Source organism: Gobius niger (genome assembly GCF_951799975.1).
Source record: "Gobius niger genome assembly, chromosome: 4".
Classification (NCBI taxonomy): domain Eukaryota; kingdom Metazoa; phylum Chordata; class Actinopteri; order Gobiiformes; family Gobiidae; genus Gobius; species Gobius niger.
In genome coordinates this window covers 14,218,241-14,233,259 of record NC_136855.1, presented here as the reverse complement: position 1 = coordinate 14,233,259, position 15,019 = coordinate 14,218,241, and the positions used below count along the sequence as shown (strand labels likewise).

Below are 15,019 nucleotides of genomic sequence, written 5' to 3'. Positions count from 1 at the left end.
GTCAAGTGTGAGTCAGCTTTCACACTGAAGAACTTGACCTTCATTTATCATAATTTCCATGATGAATATAATCTATGAAGGTGTCTTATGGGGAGAGTAAAGTTCACCCTAAGCTTAATCATTAGATGCCATGTATTTTTTGGCTGGATGTGAAAATATCTAAAATGGCCGACTGGGGAGCGTTGGGTCAAATGTTGTGGGTGGGGTTGGGCCACACAGAATGCATTGATGTCCCAAGCCTTTCATCATTTTTGGTGAAGTGCCCAATCAAAGAATAACTTTCTCTCTGATAAGTTGTGAATGGTCCTTGGAAAGAAGAGAGAGACCCAGACAAGGAAGACAAAGAACTTAATCCAGAGAATTTTGTTCTCATGCCTTTATCCCCTTTATTCCCCTTTATCTGTAGGTACCAACAAGTCTGCTCCATCTATTATGTTTCCTATAGATCTTTGTGGTTATAAAGTTCAGTAATGACAAACACAATGATTTACTGGGGTTTGTTAAAAAAAAAAAAAAAAAAAAAAGGTTTTCTACGTCAAGGACAAAATCTGTAAGATATCATCCTGTCATAGATAAATGTTTGTGTGTCTACCCTTCAGAATAGTGACCCAACCATCCCCTTGGACTGACCCAACTGGGATAAAATCTTCGCTATGATAAAAAATTAGTATTATTCTGTTTCTATTGAATATTAAAGCCTCATCAATAGGAGGTATCTACTTATTTTTTGGGCGAGTGTGCATACTTATCATCCTGAAATAATGAAAGCCTTATAGCAGTAAAGCTATATATGCTATATGACCCAACCCACCCCGCTCTCCCCTATATTGTTTAATTCTGTGATATTGTTTAAGTTTGTAGGATGCATTTTACTTTGAATTTGAGTTGCCTTAAGCTGCAATGGAGTTGTGAAGAATAACATAGTACATGCCTGAACGTTTGCTTTGGATGCTCATGATGCTTCAGTCCGTTGAACATGAATATTCAAGTACAAAAATGGAGTATATTTGAACAATAAAGTCTGCATTAGACTTTTTAATGAAGCTGTAGGGACAGTTTTCTCACTTCCTTTTCTCGCGCCCCACGACATCACACTTTCTGCCTCTGACATACTCTGGTGTCCCTGCTCCAAGCTGCTCAACAGTTGTTTCCACTTCTACAAAGCAAGAAGACTCATCAGGTCACAAGTGACTTTAAGAAACATTTAAGGAACAACAAACCCGAGATCACAGACATTTGAGAACATTTAGTCAAAACCGATCAGTCAAAAGAACAAAACAACCAACAAACCTTGTCGACCGGGCCAGGGGTTGGATGAGTTGGGTACATTTTGTTTCCCTCTTCAAATGCTCTTCAAAATATACTTCACAACTTCATGAAAAACATCAGAAATGTCCCATGTACTTTTCACTATTTTCATTTAATTACTTATTCATTGCTTAAATAACTCCCCCCGACTCACTACTGATGATCATTTGTGTATTCGTATAACTGCATAGAAGAACAATGGTGTATTGAGTCGTTAATGTGTGGTGGGCGGCTGGTCTCAAACTGCTGTAAGTGGGCAGCAGTGAATGAGTCACCAACACTTTCTCTGAATCTAGTGCTTTATACCTGTGTCATATCATGGTCGCAAAATATGCCACACAAAAGAGCTTCATCTTAGGTTTCAAAATCCCACAATTGTGTTTTTATCTCATAAGATGAATCAAAAGGTCAAGTTCAGTTTCTTTCTTTTTTTTTTTTTTAAATCAAATTGTCGATGATACTACAGACTGGTCTCCATGATAAGTTAAGCTTTCTTCAACATAAATGAATGTGGGGGATCTAAGAAGGAACTAAATTAGCCTGAGGGATATAGCACACAGCCCTAGATTGACATGTGAAGAGAGGGAAGCCTGGAGCTGCTTAATTATTTACAAATGTCATTAATAGATTATTTCTAGACGCTTCGCTGGCCAGCTCACTGCCCAAAGATGTCAGCCCCTTTTTCATACAGCTACCTGCTAGGCAAAATGCTTATTCATATGCTGATGTGTAGAGTGGTTGGAGGAATATAGTGGGATAATAGACCTTTAGTCACAGGTTGGAATTACTTTTTGAATATATAACACCATCTAATCAATTAGGCTTGCAAGGTGAATTGGCATCAAAACAAAATTGAATAATCACTAAGGGCTGCAATGATCATTTTTTATTGTGGTTACCAACTTTTTCACCTCCAAACGGCTGTAATTTAAGAAAAAAAATAAGATAAAAACATTCTAGAAAAGTAATGTAAAATACTTATATGAAACGAAAATATTGTAGCTATATTTCCAAATCATTTAGCCTTTTAATCAATGGAGAAATATTGGCTACTGACACATTGTGGACTGAAAGTATGTGATGAGGCAAATACATATAATACAAATACATACTGTTAACGGTTGTCCATTTCTGAACTTTGGCTAAGAGTGCGTTAACAGAGTTGATTTGGACTCAAGCGGCGCAATCAGTGATGACAATGAATAGCCGAGGTTGCCGTGGGGGAGCACTTGGCATCCGAGCTGTAATCTGCAGATAAGAGGCCCTCACCTCTGACAGAAGCATAAGTGATTCTGTAATAGTACATTTAGATACTTAAATATGCACAGAACAAATGCTGCATGTTGGCTAATAATTGTGTCTGTGGCTTCTAGAAATCTAATAAGCTCATGATCAGGAACAGCGTCATGAGGGAGCGGCCGCTCACCTGGAAAAAGGATTAGTGGAAAATGTTATGTTTGAACTTATTTAAATTAAATGTATGTTAATGATGCTAAAATGTATAAATCTGAGGTCCCGTATTCATCTACATTTTAAATCAGTTTTTGTACTCTGAGTGTGACATCAACCTGCCCTGGGACTACAGGTATAAGCTGGTACAATGCATTTCCCTTCCTTTTGGTCAACATTAAATTGTGCACTGTCCCCGTCTAAAAATAATAATAATACCAAACCATGTAACAAAATGCAACAAACTATGCTCTAATAAACCTAAGAAATTGTGAGCTGAGGAAAGTTTCATTTACAGTAATAACACATCTGCACAAGCATCATTTATAAAATAAAATAAAAAGTTTAGGAAAATACATGTTTATTGAGATCTGATGAGTGGAGTTCATTACAGCTACAGAAAAATGTGATCATGATCATCTGTTGTTAATTCATTGCCTGCAATGTCTGGAAAAATGGTCAAACATGATAACACAGTACATGCTTTTCACATGTGTGAAATGTTTAAAAACACATAAGAAAGAAGCAAAGAAAGAAAGAAGCAAAGTGAAGTAGGTATTGGTGTCTGTCAGTGCTTAAATCATTTCAGTTTGTCCGCCCTACAAAGACGGTAAATACATCTGAAGTAACTTGAAATCTACGTAAGTGAATCTGCTGTTTCAGAGCAAATAAAGGTTGTTTCCAGGTGTTTTTCTCATATAAATTGTTGTAGTGTCACAGATTTTACTTGTTGGCTGTGGTTGATCCAGTGGTTGATCCAGCTTCATCAGTACAAAGTGAGGATCTGGAGCAACCATGTATGACACCCTCAAGGCTTGTTCAGCTCATTCAGATGAAACATGTCTGTATTATTCTTTGGGTCGTGCAAAAACTGTAGGATGATGGTGTGTTTGCAGCAACATACATTTTGTTTTTCTTCTAAAAAACTATTCTTTTTGCACTGACTGAGATAATCAGGTTTTTTTTTTACACTGAGGGCAAATCAAGTGTTGAGTTAATATGGACGACAAAAAGAAGAAACACTGAAGATCAAATGCTGAGTTGATCTAGTCCTATTTTATAATGCTACGGTCAAATAAGTAATATATGATTCGACGGTTGCACATTGCCACATGTCTGCAATGCAAGTTCAAAGTACATATAAATACTGACAAAACCTGAGAGATATTAGTAGCGGTCATATTGTGGCCTCTGATGCTGGGAGTTGTAGCCCTGGCTGGAGCTCTGATGGTGGGGCTGATGCCCTCCGCGGGACCCCCTGTCTCTCCCGCTGTCCCAGGACCTCTCTCGGTCTCTATGAGGTGACCTGTCTCTGTCACGGTCCCTGCCATAGGTTCGGTCTCGATCCCTGTCCTGCCAGTGCCCGCGCTGCTCTCCTCTCCAGCCACGCTCTTCTCCATAATTTCTGCCTCCCCAACCACGGCCTCCATATCCACCACGACGGTCCTGGTACCTGAACGGGAAAAAAAATCTGTTTTTGCTGATGAACAAGTCAAACATTGAACATTTAATTAGCAACAATAAGAAGAAATACAAACATACATGTCAAGGCCCAAAGAGACTAAAGCTTACAGCCCATTTTGGCCAAACTACTTCTAGAATTACTAGGACACAAAGCTTTGGAAATGAGCTGAAGACATTTGTGCAGGATTTTAAGGTTTACGGTTATTTAAATATTATTGATCTTTTGTTTTTGTTTTATGTACTTTAGGGTTGCTACTAGTGATTATTTTGGGAATCAGTCAATCTACAGATTATTTTTATGATCTAAAGCAGTACTGAGTAACTTGTTTACCTTAATAAATCCTTTTCGTGGTCCCTCTGGGGTAAACACAAGTGTTAATGGGTTGATGGGGGGGGGCTTTCATCTCCCCTGGTGTCTCTGGCCAGACAACTGCCATTTCAACTTCGCTGCCTACGGGTCGAAGGCCTCAATACGCACCATTGGAATCACGAAGAAGAAGCTAACAGGCTAACGGGCAAAGCTAACTGTGGGCTAGCGCCACTTAAACAGTATTTACAGCCAAGTTTGAGTGAAAAAAATGTTCTCCATTGTGTAATTGGATGAACAATATCCCTCTCTCCCTTTGTCTTTTCTGTCAGCGTAGTATTCACTCTCATGGACAATTAATGAGTAAAAAAACTCAACATGCTACGACCTGCAGTGGCGCTTGTGGCATCTAGGAGCATGAGTTACTTAGTACTGCTTTAATTACTTTTTCCCCACATAAAACTTAAGTGGTGGTGGTTGTTAAAATGAATGTTTGCTATAAAAAAAAAGTCCCTTCAGCTGAACTTGGTTTGCTCAAGGCTTCAAATGAACACATGAAAGCTGGTATGAAAGCTGGTATGTGCTCGACAAACTTGCCTGACTGATGGTGTGAGATTGAATTACGTCACAGCATATGTTGCACGTTGCTCCACTTTGCCTGTATCCTGGATTAGCATTAATATATTTCTTAAATTGAGGGACTGTAACGTTGTGTAGTTTGAACTCATTGTGCCTGGTCAGAGCCCACGTGAACAGACCCTTTCACCCGTGCCCAGGACATGTGGAAATGTCTGCGTCCCGAAGCTGTTCGTGTATAAATGATTGAGGAGCGCACCTGTTGTCCCTGCCTCCACCGCGGCCCCTCCAGTTCCGCACAATGGGAGGCGGATCGGGCGGTCGCTTCAAGTATTCCTGGTATTCGTGGTCTTCTGAGGTAAACCTGTGAGCGAACAGCTCCTCGTAGTCCTCCGGTTCATCTGTAGTTCCGGCCATCCTACAAAAGAAACCTTACGTTAACCCGCTGGATTTGTGAATGAACGAGCGTGTTCTCATGTGGGTCAACTACAACCCTAAAAACTGTTAGGAAGATCATACACGATGTTGACATAAAATCAGTGTAAACATCATAGGAAATGTACATAAGCATTTAATAATAAAAGATCCATGAAATCTCACCTCAATAGGACGTATAAATACGAGTTTACGACCCCGAAAGCAAAACTAAACAACAGGATCACACCGTTTGTCCAGCGTAGAAATGTTTCCCCGGAAACGTGCAACGGTATTTGATGTTGGTTCCTACCAACGCACGCGACATACCCATACACAAACGATACATGTTTTAATCTCTCAGACCTGATGAAACCAGAATGTTATAACGTGAAGACTTATATTTAATTTTATTTGCTATGTTTAAAATTCTTTAATTAAGTGAACTGCGGTCGATATGGTTAAACCCATAGACTGTATATAAACCTCTTTTTTAAATTGTTTCCCCCCCCCCCCGAAGGTTAGTAATATTACAGAATAAAATTAAACACTGTTATACTTTGACCAATAGGCTATTAGATAGATAGGAAGGAAAAAAATCCTGCAAAAGAAAAGAAAGAGAAATGACAAAACGACCCAACATCAAAACAACAATTTATACAGCTCTTTCCAGTAGGCTAATACATGAAAGATCAACTCGGGAAAATAAAACAAATTATCAAATAAATGTGAAATGTGGTCAAATCAAATATTTCCGGTTATTTTTTAACATTGGGAAATTGTCGTAGGCTTCATAGTAGGCTACATCTTTAAGCCAAAATAAATAAATAAATAAAAAGAGAGAGAATTTTATTAATCTAGGCTACATAAACTTACTTGGTCACAGGTCCCTGTCGTCGAGGGAAAACGCCGCCGCAAAACCCACATATTTCCTTGAGTGTGTGGGCGGCTCGTCGTAGCTCGGTCCAGCAGCAGAAGACGCGTGAGCAGGTGGAAGCCGCTCCGTGTCGCTACTGCCTTCTTCATTCACTCCATGCAATCCCATCGGAGAGGATCGAGCAAACTCTACCCAGCCACTCACTCAACACACGAGGAGAGGGGACTTGACAAGCACACATCAACTTAATTACGTTCATTTGAAGAACATTTTGAATACCCCAAGTTTGCGGAGAAGGAGGTAAAACAAACTTCGGGAATCTTGAGCTTGACCACCCCCGGTTGAATCGAGTTGTGATCTCATGTTTCACACTTGTCTGTTGGCAGCAAGCCGGAGAGCGGAGTAAAAACGCCAAGGAGAGGCTGGCTGGCTGGCTGAACTCTATGGACAGCTAATTATCCGTGGACTTTGCTTGGTGACAGTTTCCCCATTCCCCATAGGACTCTTCTCTTCGGCGTTATTTTTATTAAGGAGTTGTTCCTCAAGTCCGCGGCGATGGGGTGAGTGTGGATAAAGCGCTGTCTGTAGACTGCATTGACACCTGCACTGTGTGAAATATGTCAAGAATGCCTCCCACAATTCAACATTTGTATCTTTACGCACGAAATACGCATCGCGTTCTTTCCCCATGGCTTGCTTGTACAAGCTGCGAGAGAGAGGGTTCCCCCAAATATAAGCGGATCTATTTCTGGATCTCAGGCATATTGAGGGAATTTTCTAGTACTTCTCATTGACTTTCTAATGACATGTCCTTCCACTCTCATGAAGCAAAATCTATTCCAGCTGCCAATACCTTTCGTTTTCCTTTCTGTGGAGTGATTTTTATTACATCTAGGCGTCAAAGTCAGTCTACACACTCTGCCCTCTCGTTACTATGGGCACTTCTGGCATTGTATTGTCCACATTGCTCTAGTTGTTTACTGGGAACAGCACATTATTTTGCCTCCATGGTGTGAATGTTCAGTGGCTCATTGTCACTGTTATGCAATCACCAGACCTATTCTCATTTATTTGTTGTGGAGACATTTCCAGGCAATTCTCTATGTAAAGGCAAATGTTTCCAGTGTGTGACCAGCTATTTAATAATCCATGAAGACTCCTAATGTGCCACGCCAAGCAGCAGACATGGCAGAATAAACGATTACTTGTGAAAAATAGCATTCATATCAATAGGTGAAGTCATTCGGTGCCAACCTTCTAGTTTCCATGTGCTAAATGTTTCCCAAATTGTGTAACAAACCAGTCAAACAGTCCTGACTCCTCTAGAAAATTGGCAAAGTGGCTGAGCAGGTTTGAAGTGGAGAGGAAAGTATTGAGCATGTGTGGCCAAGCAGCTAACAGGGTAAGGTCACACCTACAGCGATGGCATAGTAACTGGTTTGTTTCTGGTTTCAGTCCATGCCAGTTTTTAGTTTCACTTGACAGTTTATGCCATGCTGAGCAAAATGTATTCACTTTGTTTATGCCTATTGCTGCCTGCTTGCTGCCCCACTTTGGACACTCTCCATGTCATTTTTCAGGAAACTATTTATAGACCTTAAAACTTTTTTTTAAAACGGCTTAATTGTCCCAGAAAAGAGCATCGACATAGTTTGTTGTACAAACCTAATTGATGTGTTTCCATACATGCAATGTGCTGTTACTGTTGCCCATACATCCATTTTATAATAATAATAATAAAAAACAATATAAACAAATACACACAATTAAATGGTAAAACATTTTCTTTATGGCTGTCATTGGCCAGAGTGTGCTTCATAGGTCAATAGTTCCTCCACCACCTCTAATGCACAGATAAAGATGAATTTGTAAAGTGTAGCTTTGTGCATCCTTAAGTGAATATAAAATTACATTTTGAATGGTTAATATTTTCCTCGGTTTCCGCAAATTACATCAGAATATTTGTTTGTATGCCCTTTCCTCTGACAGAAAGACCCAAACAATCACTGGAGCCACATTTTTACTAGACTTTAATATACTGCCTGTGTGATGTCACTTCCTGTTTATGGATGCTATGGCAGCTGTCTGAACGATGAGTAAACCAGAGCAAAAGTGTGTGTCAGCTTTCACAGGACTAAGATGAGATAAGATAAGATAGCCTTTATTGATCTCAGACATTTGCTTGTCACATACAGCTCTTATTATTCAAATATAAATATTAAATAGTAAAATAGTAGTATCTTAAAAAGTTGGTATCTTAATCATTTTTGCATTGTCGTGTTTTTTGGCTTTATAGGTGAAAACATCTAAAATGGCTGACTGGGGAGGGGGAAGGGTTGAGTCACGCAGGCTTTCATCCTTGACACCTGGTATACATGTTTTCAGTCGCTTTAAAGAGTGACTGAAGAAGTAGTGAATGGTCTATTTTGGATCTTCTGTTTTGTTTGCAAACCCAGACGAGGAAGACCTCATTAGAACCTATGAAGCCCTCCCTTTATCCGTAGGTACTGACTGGTCTGCTCCATCTATTATGTTTCATGTAGATCTTGGTGGTTGTTTAAAAGAATAGTTTTCACTTGTTTAATGTTTCAGAATTCTAACTTTACCAAATAAAGTCTGCAAAATATCTTCCTGTCGTAGATAACTGTTAGTGTCAACCCTTCAAAATAGTGACCCAAGCCTCCCCTTGGACTAACTCAGCGGGAGTGTTGGGTCAAATCATTGCAATAATTCAAATTTGTTTCTAATTAATATTAAGGCCTCATGATTTAGAGGTACAGTATCTATTTATTGTTCTGGAGAGTGTGCAAACTTAGTACCTTGGCAAAATACTGAAAGCCTTGGCAGTAAAGGTAAAAAATGTCTTATGTGACACAACCCATTCCGCTCTCCCCTATGCCTGTACCGTCAGGGAAGAAGAAATCCGTTGATGGAATAACTTGGTCATTCAGGATATAGGATATAGTGGTGATGAACCTTGCCCTGACCAACTGTAGCAACCCCAGACCATAACAGTTGGATAAATCCAGTAAAATAAAACTGTTTTTTAATTATTTTTTTCTGTTTTTTTTTTGGTTAGGCAGTGTATTTAAGCATCGTCCTTTGAAAACAGCAAAATATCCTGTCTTTATTGGGTCTCATTTAATTCAAACCTGCTGATCCTGTTGTTTGGACCTCTGTTCCGAAATGCATGCGATCCTTGTAGTCATTAACCATATTTGTCTTCTCTGAAATGCACGACATGAAAGGACTAACCCAACACCTGAATGGAATTTCGTTGTACAATTGTACAATGACTTACTTACTTACTTACTTACTTACTTACTTACTTACTTACTTACTTACTTACTTACTTACTTACTTACTTACTATACAAATCTATAACATTCACTCTGCCTCCTGTAGTCATGAGTTGTAATCTTTTGCCTTCTATGTCTAATGAGTAAATTAAAACGTGTCGTGGACTTATTAATTAACCAAGTCTCTTTCCGTTGTCATTTATAGTTGCACTATATTGCGCAGCGAATAGATCGGTTGATTATGCAACTCGCTGGCTCTAAGTGATCAGTCAATAGTGGGCGGTAGTGATGGCAGCGGCGACTATAATTTCCTTTCTCCGTCTCGTCTATGAGCTGACCTCCTGACCCAGAGCCGCTCAGATCCTGCCTTTCCCTCCGAGACTAATTGAAAAGAGGATTCAGTAAAACAGAGGTCTTGAGCGTAGAACCATGCAGAGTTAAGCCTTGCATATTTTGTCTCTTCCTCTATGGGTCAGCACCATCCAATTGTGTATCCCTGGGATTTAGATGTAATTAAGGCGAGTTTCCAGCTTAAAGGGACTAGACAAAAGTTGGTCATTTTATACTCACTACTGCCACCTCAGGTCTTACGTGTAACTGCAGCTTCTATATTAAGCTTGTGCATGACGGCACTTCGGACCCGACTTGACACCTTTTGGAGTGCAGGATTTTAGAGGCAGTTGTGGTGAATAGATCTGGGCTCATTCTACACATTAGGACATTGCTGGAACATGTAGGGCAGGGGTAGGCAACGTCAGGCCCGGGGGCCAAATTCGGCCCTTCAGTATAAAACCTTTGGCCCCCAAGAGAATTTTGAAGAAACATTATTCATAAATCAGAGACCAAATATGTGAAAAGGACTCTAAAATGTGTAAAACACTGTCAATATTTTCACATTTCCCAGCAAAACACCCCACTAGGTCATATATTATGTGCAAAACTTATATTTGTAGAAAAAAGGTGCTTTACTTTGGGCTACAATGGTGAGTTCCGGCCCTTGGTGTTTTGGCATTGAAGAAAATTGGCCCTCCATGACACAAACCTGCCTACCCCTGATGTAGGGGGAGGAAAACACATAATTTTTAAATGTTTAAACTCTGTACAGTCCCTTTAATCAATACATATTGTTAAATCGCTCATATTTGGGTGTGTTTGATATTGTTCCTTTTAGTTAGGATGAGATTGTGTGTAGTGTACCTTAAAGTCCAGTGAATTGTTCCAGCTTGTCTCATCTTTGAGGCAAAGGCGGCTCAGGAGGTGGAGCAGTCGACTGAAGGGTTGCCTGTTTGAGCCATGCTGCACCTGGCATTGTGTCTTTGGGGAAGACACATTGCCCAAGTAAACTTTGTGTGCCAGTGAATGAATGAATTGGTAGGAGTTGAAGAGGGTGTTGGATTGACGATCATAGGTCAGCCCCATAAGTGAGCAGCAACAGCTTCCCACTAATGTACGCGCAGAGTGCAGAAGTGTGCAATGTTAAGTGCTGTTGCTGTCTTGAAAGGCTTTCATTTCTGTTGTAGCTTTTGGGTCTCGTGAAGGCAATGCTCAGTTTTATATAAAGCATTCATTATAAGCTGTTGGACAAAACAACACCATGGAACAACTAAAGCATTGTCATTACCAACGTTCCCAGTGTTCTGGACTGACTGCCCCAGGAGCTTTTAAAGTATGGATCAAATACAGAGACAAACCTCCATACGTCCATACGTGCCCTTTATATAACTTGATATAGGGAATTATTAATTAATCATCACACAACTACATGGAAACCTAAACCGAAGAAGAAGAACTGTCTCCCTTGGATCAGTGCTGAGGTCCTCCAGTTAATGAAAAAGCGTGACCTAACCTTAAAACGTTCCTTGTTGACTAAAACCAATACTGACCATCAACTCTACATTAGTCTGCGGAACAAAGTTACATATGAACTGCGTAAAGCGAAAACTCATTATTTCACGCAAATGATAGATGAGGCCAAAGGAAATGGCTCAAAAATGTGGCAACAAATTAACAGATTAACCAATCCATCCAAGGACAACAATACCAAAATAAAGTGCCTTAAGGAAGGTGATAATTTAATTTATGAAGATAGACTTATTGCATGTTCATTAAATAGATTCTTTATTGAATCTGTGCATGCCTTAGACAGTAAATTTAATAAAATAACTTTATCAAATGAAAACAAAAACAAAAACTCTACTTCCACTGATACCTTCAAACTCACAGAAGTATCGAAAAATGATATATGTAAAATAATAACCAATATGAAAACCTCTTCATCCAAAGACATAAACAAATTAAATACTAAGTTTTTAAAAAAATATCTCAACTATCTATTAGAACCCATAACTCATATGGTAAATCTTTCGATTCGAACTAACATCTTTCCAGATTGCTGGAAAACAGCAGTAATAATTCCTGTATTCAAACATGGAGACAAAAATATTGCGTCAAATTATAGGCCAATTGCCATCCTACCCATGGTCTCTAAAATTATTGAAAAAGTTGTTGCTGATCAGCTTGCTGTGTACCTCCAAAATCACAGTTTACTATATCCACAACAATTTGGGTTTAGACCCAAGTTCTCAACTGAAATTGCTAATTGCTATTTATCTGATAAAATTAAAAAAACATTAGACAAAGGCTATGTCATCGGGGCAGTCTTCCTAGATTTAAAAAAAGCCTTCGACACAGTCAATCATACCATCTTACTACACAAACTACATCAATTCAATCTTTCGCCTGAAACTATATTGTGGCTCAAATCTTACCTCACAGGGAGGACTCAATGTGTTTGCGCCAATGGGGTAAATTCCAACTTTACGAACAACCCTTTTGGAGTGCCTCAGGGATCAGTACTAGGGCCCCTGTTGTTCACCATGTACATCAATGATCTCCCTCAGTACTGTCCCAGTGTGTCTGTTCAGATGTACGCAGACGATACAGTTTTATACGTGCCTGCTAAAACGCCGGATGAAGCAGGTGTCCATCTGACCTGTGCTTTACAAGCAGTCTCAGAATGGCTCACAATGTCACATCTCACATTGAATGTTCAAAAAACAGTATCGATTTGTTTTACTATGTGCAACAAGATAAATTGTGATTTCCAGGTGACCGTTTCTGGTGTGAACATTCACCAAGTCAACGAAATCAAGTATCTTGGTTTAATTCTGGATCAAAATCTTAAATTCAATTCTCACGCAAAATATTTGGCAAAAAAAATCAAAACTAACTTGAATTGCTTTCGTTTCATTCGTAGAGATATAACTCACCATACAGCCAAATTATATATGAATGCAATGATTTTTTCGCACTTCTCATACTGCTCCACCACTTGGTCCCAAGTCTCTTCAACTACATTGAAACCCTTATGGTCTCTATACAAAACAACTCTTAAGGTCTTTGACAAGAAACCCCGACACTGGCATCACTGTGAAATTATACAGAAGTATAAATTCTTAAATTTTGAGAATTTTATTAATTTTAACACTCTTAAACTATTTTTTAAGTGCCTGAATTCTGACTCACTCCCACATTCAGAATTAGCCGTGCATATAAACTGTACCAACAGAGCTACAACAAGAGGTGTAACCAATGGTAATTGTATTGTTCCAATGTTCAGATCGAGCTTTGGTCTGTCTGCCTTCTCAGCTGTCGGAGCCAGGCTCTGGAATAATTTACCAACAGACTTAAAACTAAAAACAAACAATACCACATTTAAGATGAAATTAAAAAAATACTTAAAATCCACTCAACATTGTTCTCATAAATAACAAAATGATTAACATGTATGATTTCTTCTGTTATCATGACTTGTGTGTCATGCATGTCATGTTTTAATATGTACTGTTGTTGCTTTAATGGACAGGTGCTGTAAATTAGCACTTTGCTAACGCACTAAAATCATTGCATCTGGTTTGCCCAATGTACATGTGATGTCCGAAATAAACGAATAATAAATAATAATTACATTAGCTCTACATTTCCGCCACAAGTGCTCCAAACTAGTGCACTCTTTATGTGAGTCCCAAGACAATGGAGGTTTTAAGTATTGCTGGGTTGTAGGTGACATCGCAGCATTCTAAAGGCCTATACTATTATATAGAGGAAAAATTACTTTGTCTTTGAGGACCTTTTTGATGACTTGTGGAAGTGTAATGGTGTTAATAGGAAAAACTGGCTCCTGCCCCCCCACTGGGTCCGGTGACATAATCATATTCTAGAACCTGCAACCCAGAAATACAGCCACCTAGTGTGTAACAGAATAAAGGGCATGGGAATCCCTGCTTACAAAGTCCGCCTGTTTCATAGCGAACCAAGACAAAGCTGAAAATACACACAGACATTGCATACATTGCCTGAATAGTGTTTCTCGCATGTAAAAATAAACAACAACAGAGAAATATAAAAAAAAAATTACGCTCAAACTAATATATTTTTCTTATATAATTCTTTAAAAAGTGAATGAAAATTGGTTTATACAATGTTGATCTGTATTGATTTTCAACCTGGTAATGGAATGAAGAAAGTGCTGATAGTATTTTCATTACCTTCAGATCTATTTCTCTCTTCTTTGTGCAGTAATCTCTAAATAAATCTTGTTTCGCCTTTAATCACTTTCCTACTGATTGCAGACAGAAGAAGCAGCAGCTATTGAGTCGTGCTGAGAGAGAGTCTAACGCAGGGATATAGGGAGACTAATCCTGGCTGACTGAGGATGGAGCACTCTGGGCTTAGTGCTCATTGATTAGCCCAATGACATGTGACAGGACAGTGGCACAGTGGCACTCTTAGCTGCCCTATTGACTATAACAGGAGGATTACATAGTGGGTTTAGGCCTGCCCCATGTAGGGACACTACAATGAATGGAATGGATCATGCTATTATAATTGTAGTAGTTTCACAAAGAGAAAGATATTTTATTTGGAGGAGCACATAATAGACGACAGCATAAATGGAGAAATACAATGATGTTCATTTAACAGTTTAGCCAGAACAGTTGTAGGAATACACATTTCATAACAGTTCTATTTTTGTTGTTTTATATGATCTTCAAAATTGCATCCGTTACGGAAAAAGTACTGTGACTAAAATCTACTGCAGTGGTTCTCAACTAGTGAGTCAGAATCCAATAGCAGTGGGTCTTCCCCAGGGAACATCTTCATGCTAATTTTATGCTTATTCCTCGATAATCTGTGGGAATATACATAGTTTACATGATATATAATAATTTTTTGATTTGGATCACGGCTTGTCATCCTAAGGTGATGCCACAGCATGGCAACAGATGAGTGCCAATCCTACTTTGTTGCTATACATGCTTTGAT

General features: G+C 39.1%; 2 protein-coding genes across 3 annotated transcripts in view; one reads left to right on the top strand and one right to left on the bottom strand.

The window, feature by feature from the left end:
• Positions 1-3,713: 3,713 nt before the first annotated feature.
• On the bottom strand, positions 3,714-5,791 carry LOC306962497 (uncharacterized protein). Its single transcript, XM_079555640.1, has 3 exons — positions 5,705-5,791; positions 5,364-5,522; positions 3,714-4,210 (listed from the first exon to the last, which is right to left on the bottom strand). The coding sequence occupies exons 2-3, from the start codon at positions 5,519-5,521 to the stop codon at positions 3,925-3,927; spliced, it is 444 nt and encodes a 147-aa protein (XP_079411766.1). The 5' UTR covers position 5,522; positions 5,705-5,791; the 3' UTR covers positions 3,714-3,924.
• Positions 5,792-6,405: 614 nt separating this feature from the next.
• Positions 6,406-15,019, top strand: part of homer2 (homer scaffold protein 2) — a 47,839-nt gene continuing 39,225 nt past the window's right edge. The window contains exons 1-2 of one of the 2 annotated variants that reach the window (XM_079554855.1): positions 6,406-6,695; positions 6,782-6,955. In XM_079554855.1, the coding sequence (XP_079410981.1) occupies positions 6,951-6,955 (5 nt within the window). In that variant the 5' untranslated portion in view covers positions 6,406-6,695; positions 6,782-6,950. Of the gene's footprint in view, positions 6,956-15,019 lie in introns of both variants that reach the window. The other variant, XM_079554854.1, reaches the window with a different exon arrangement.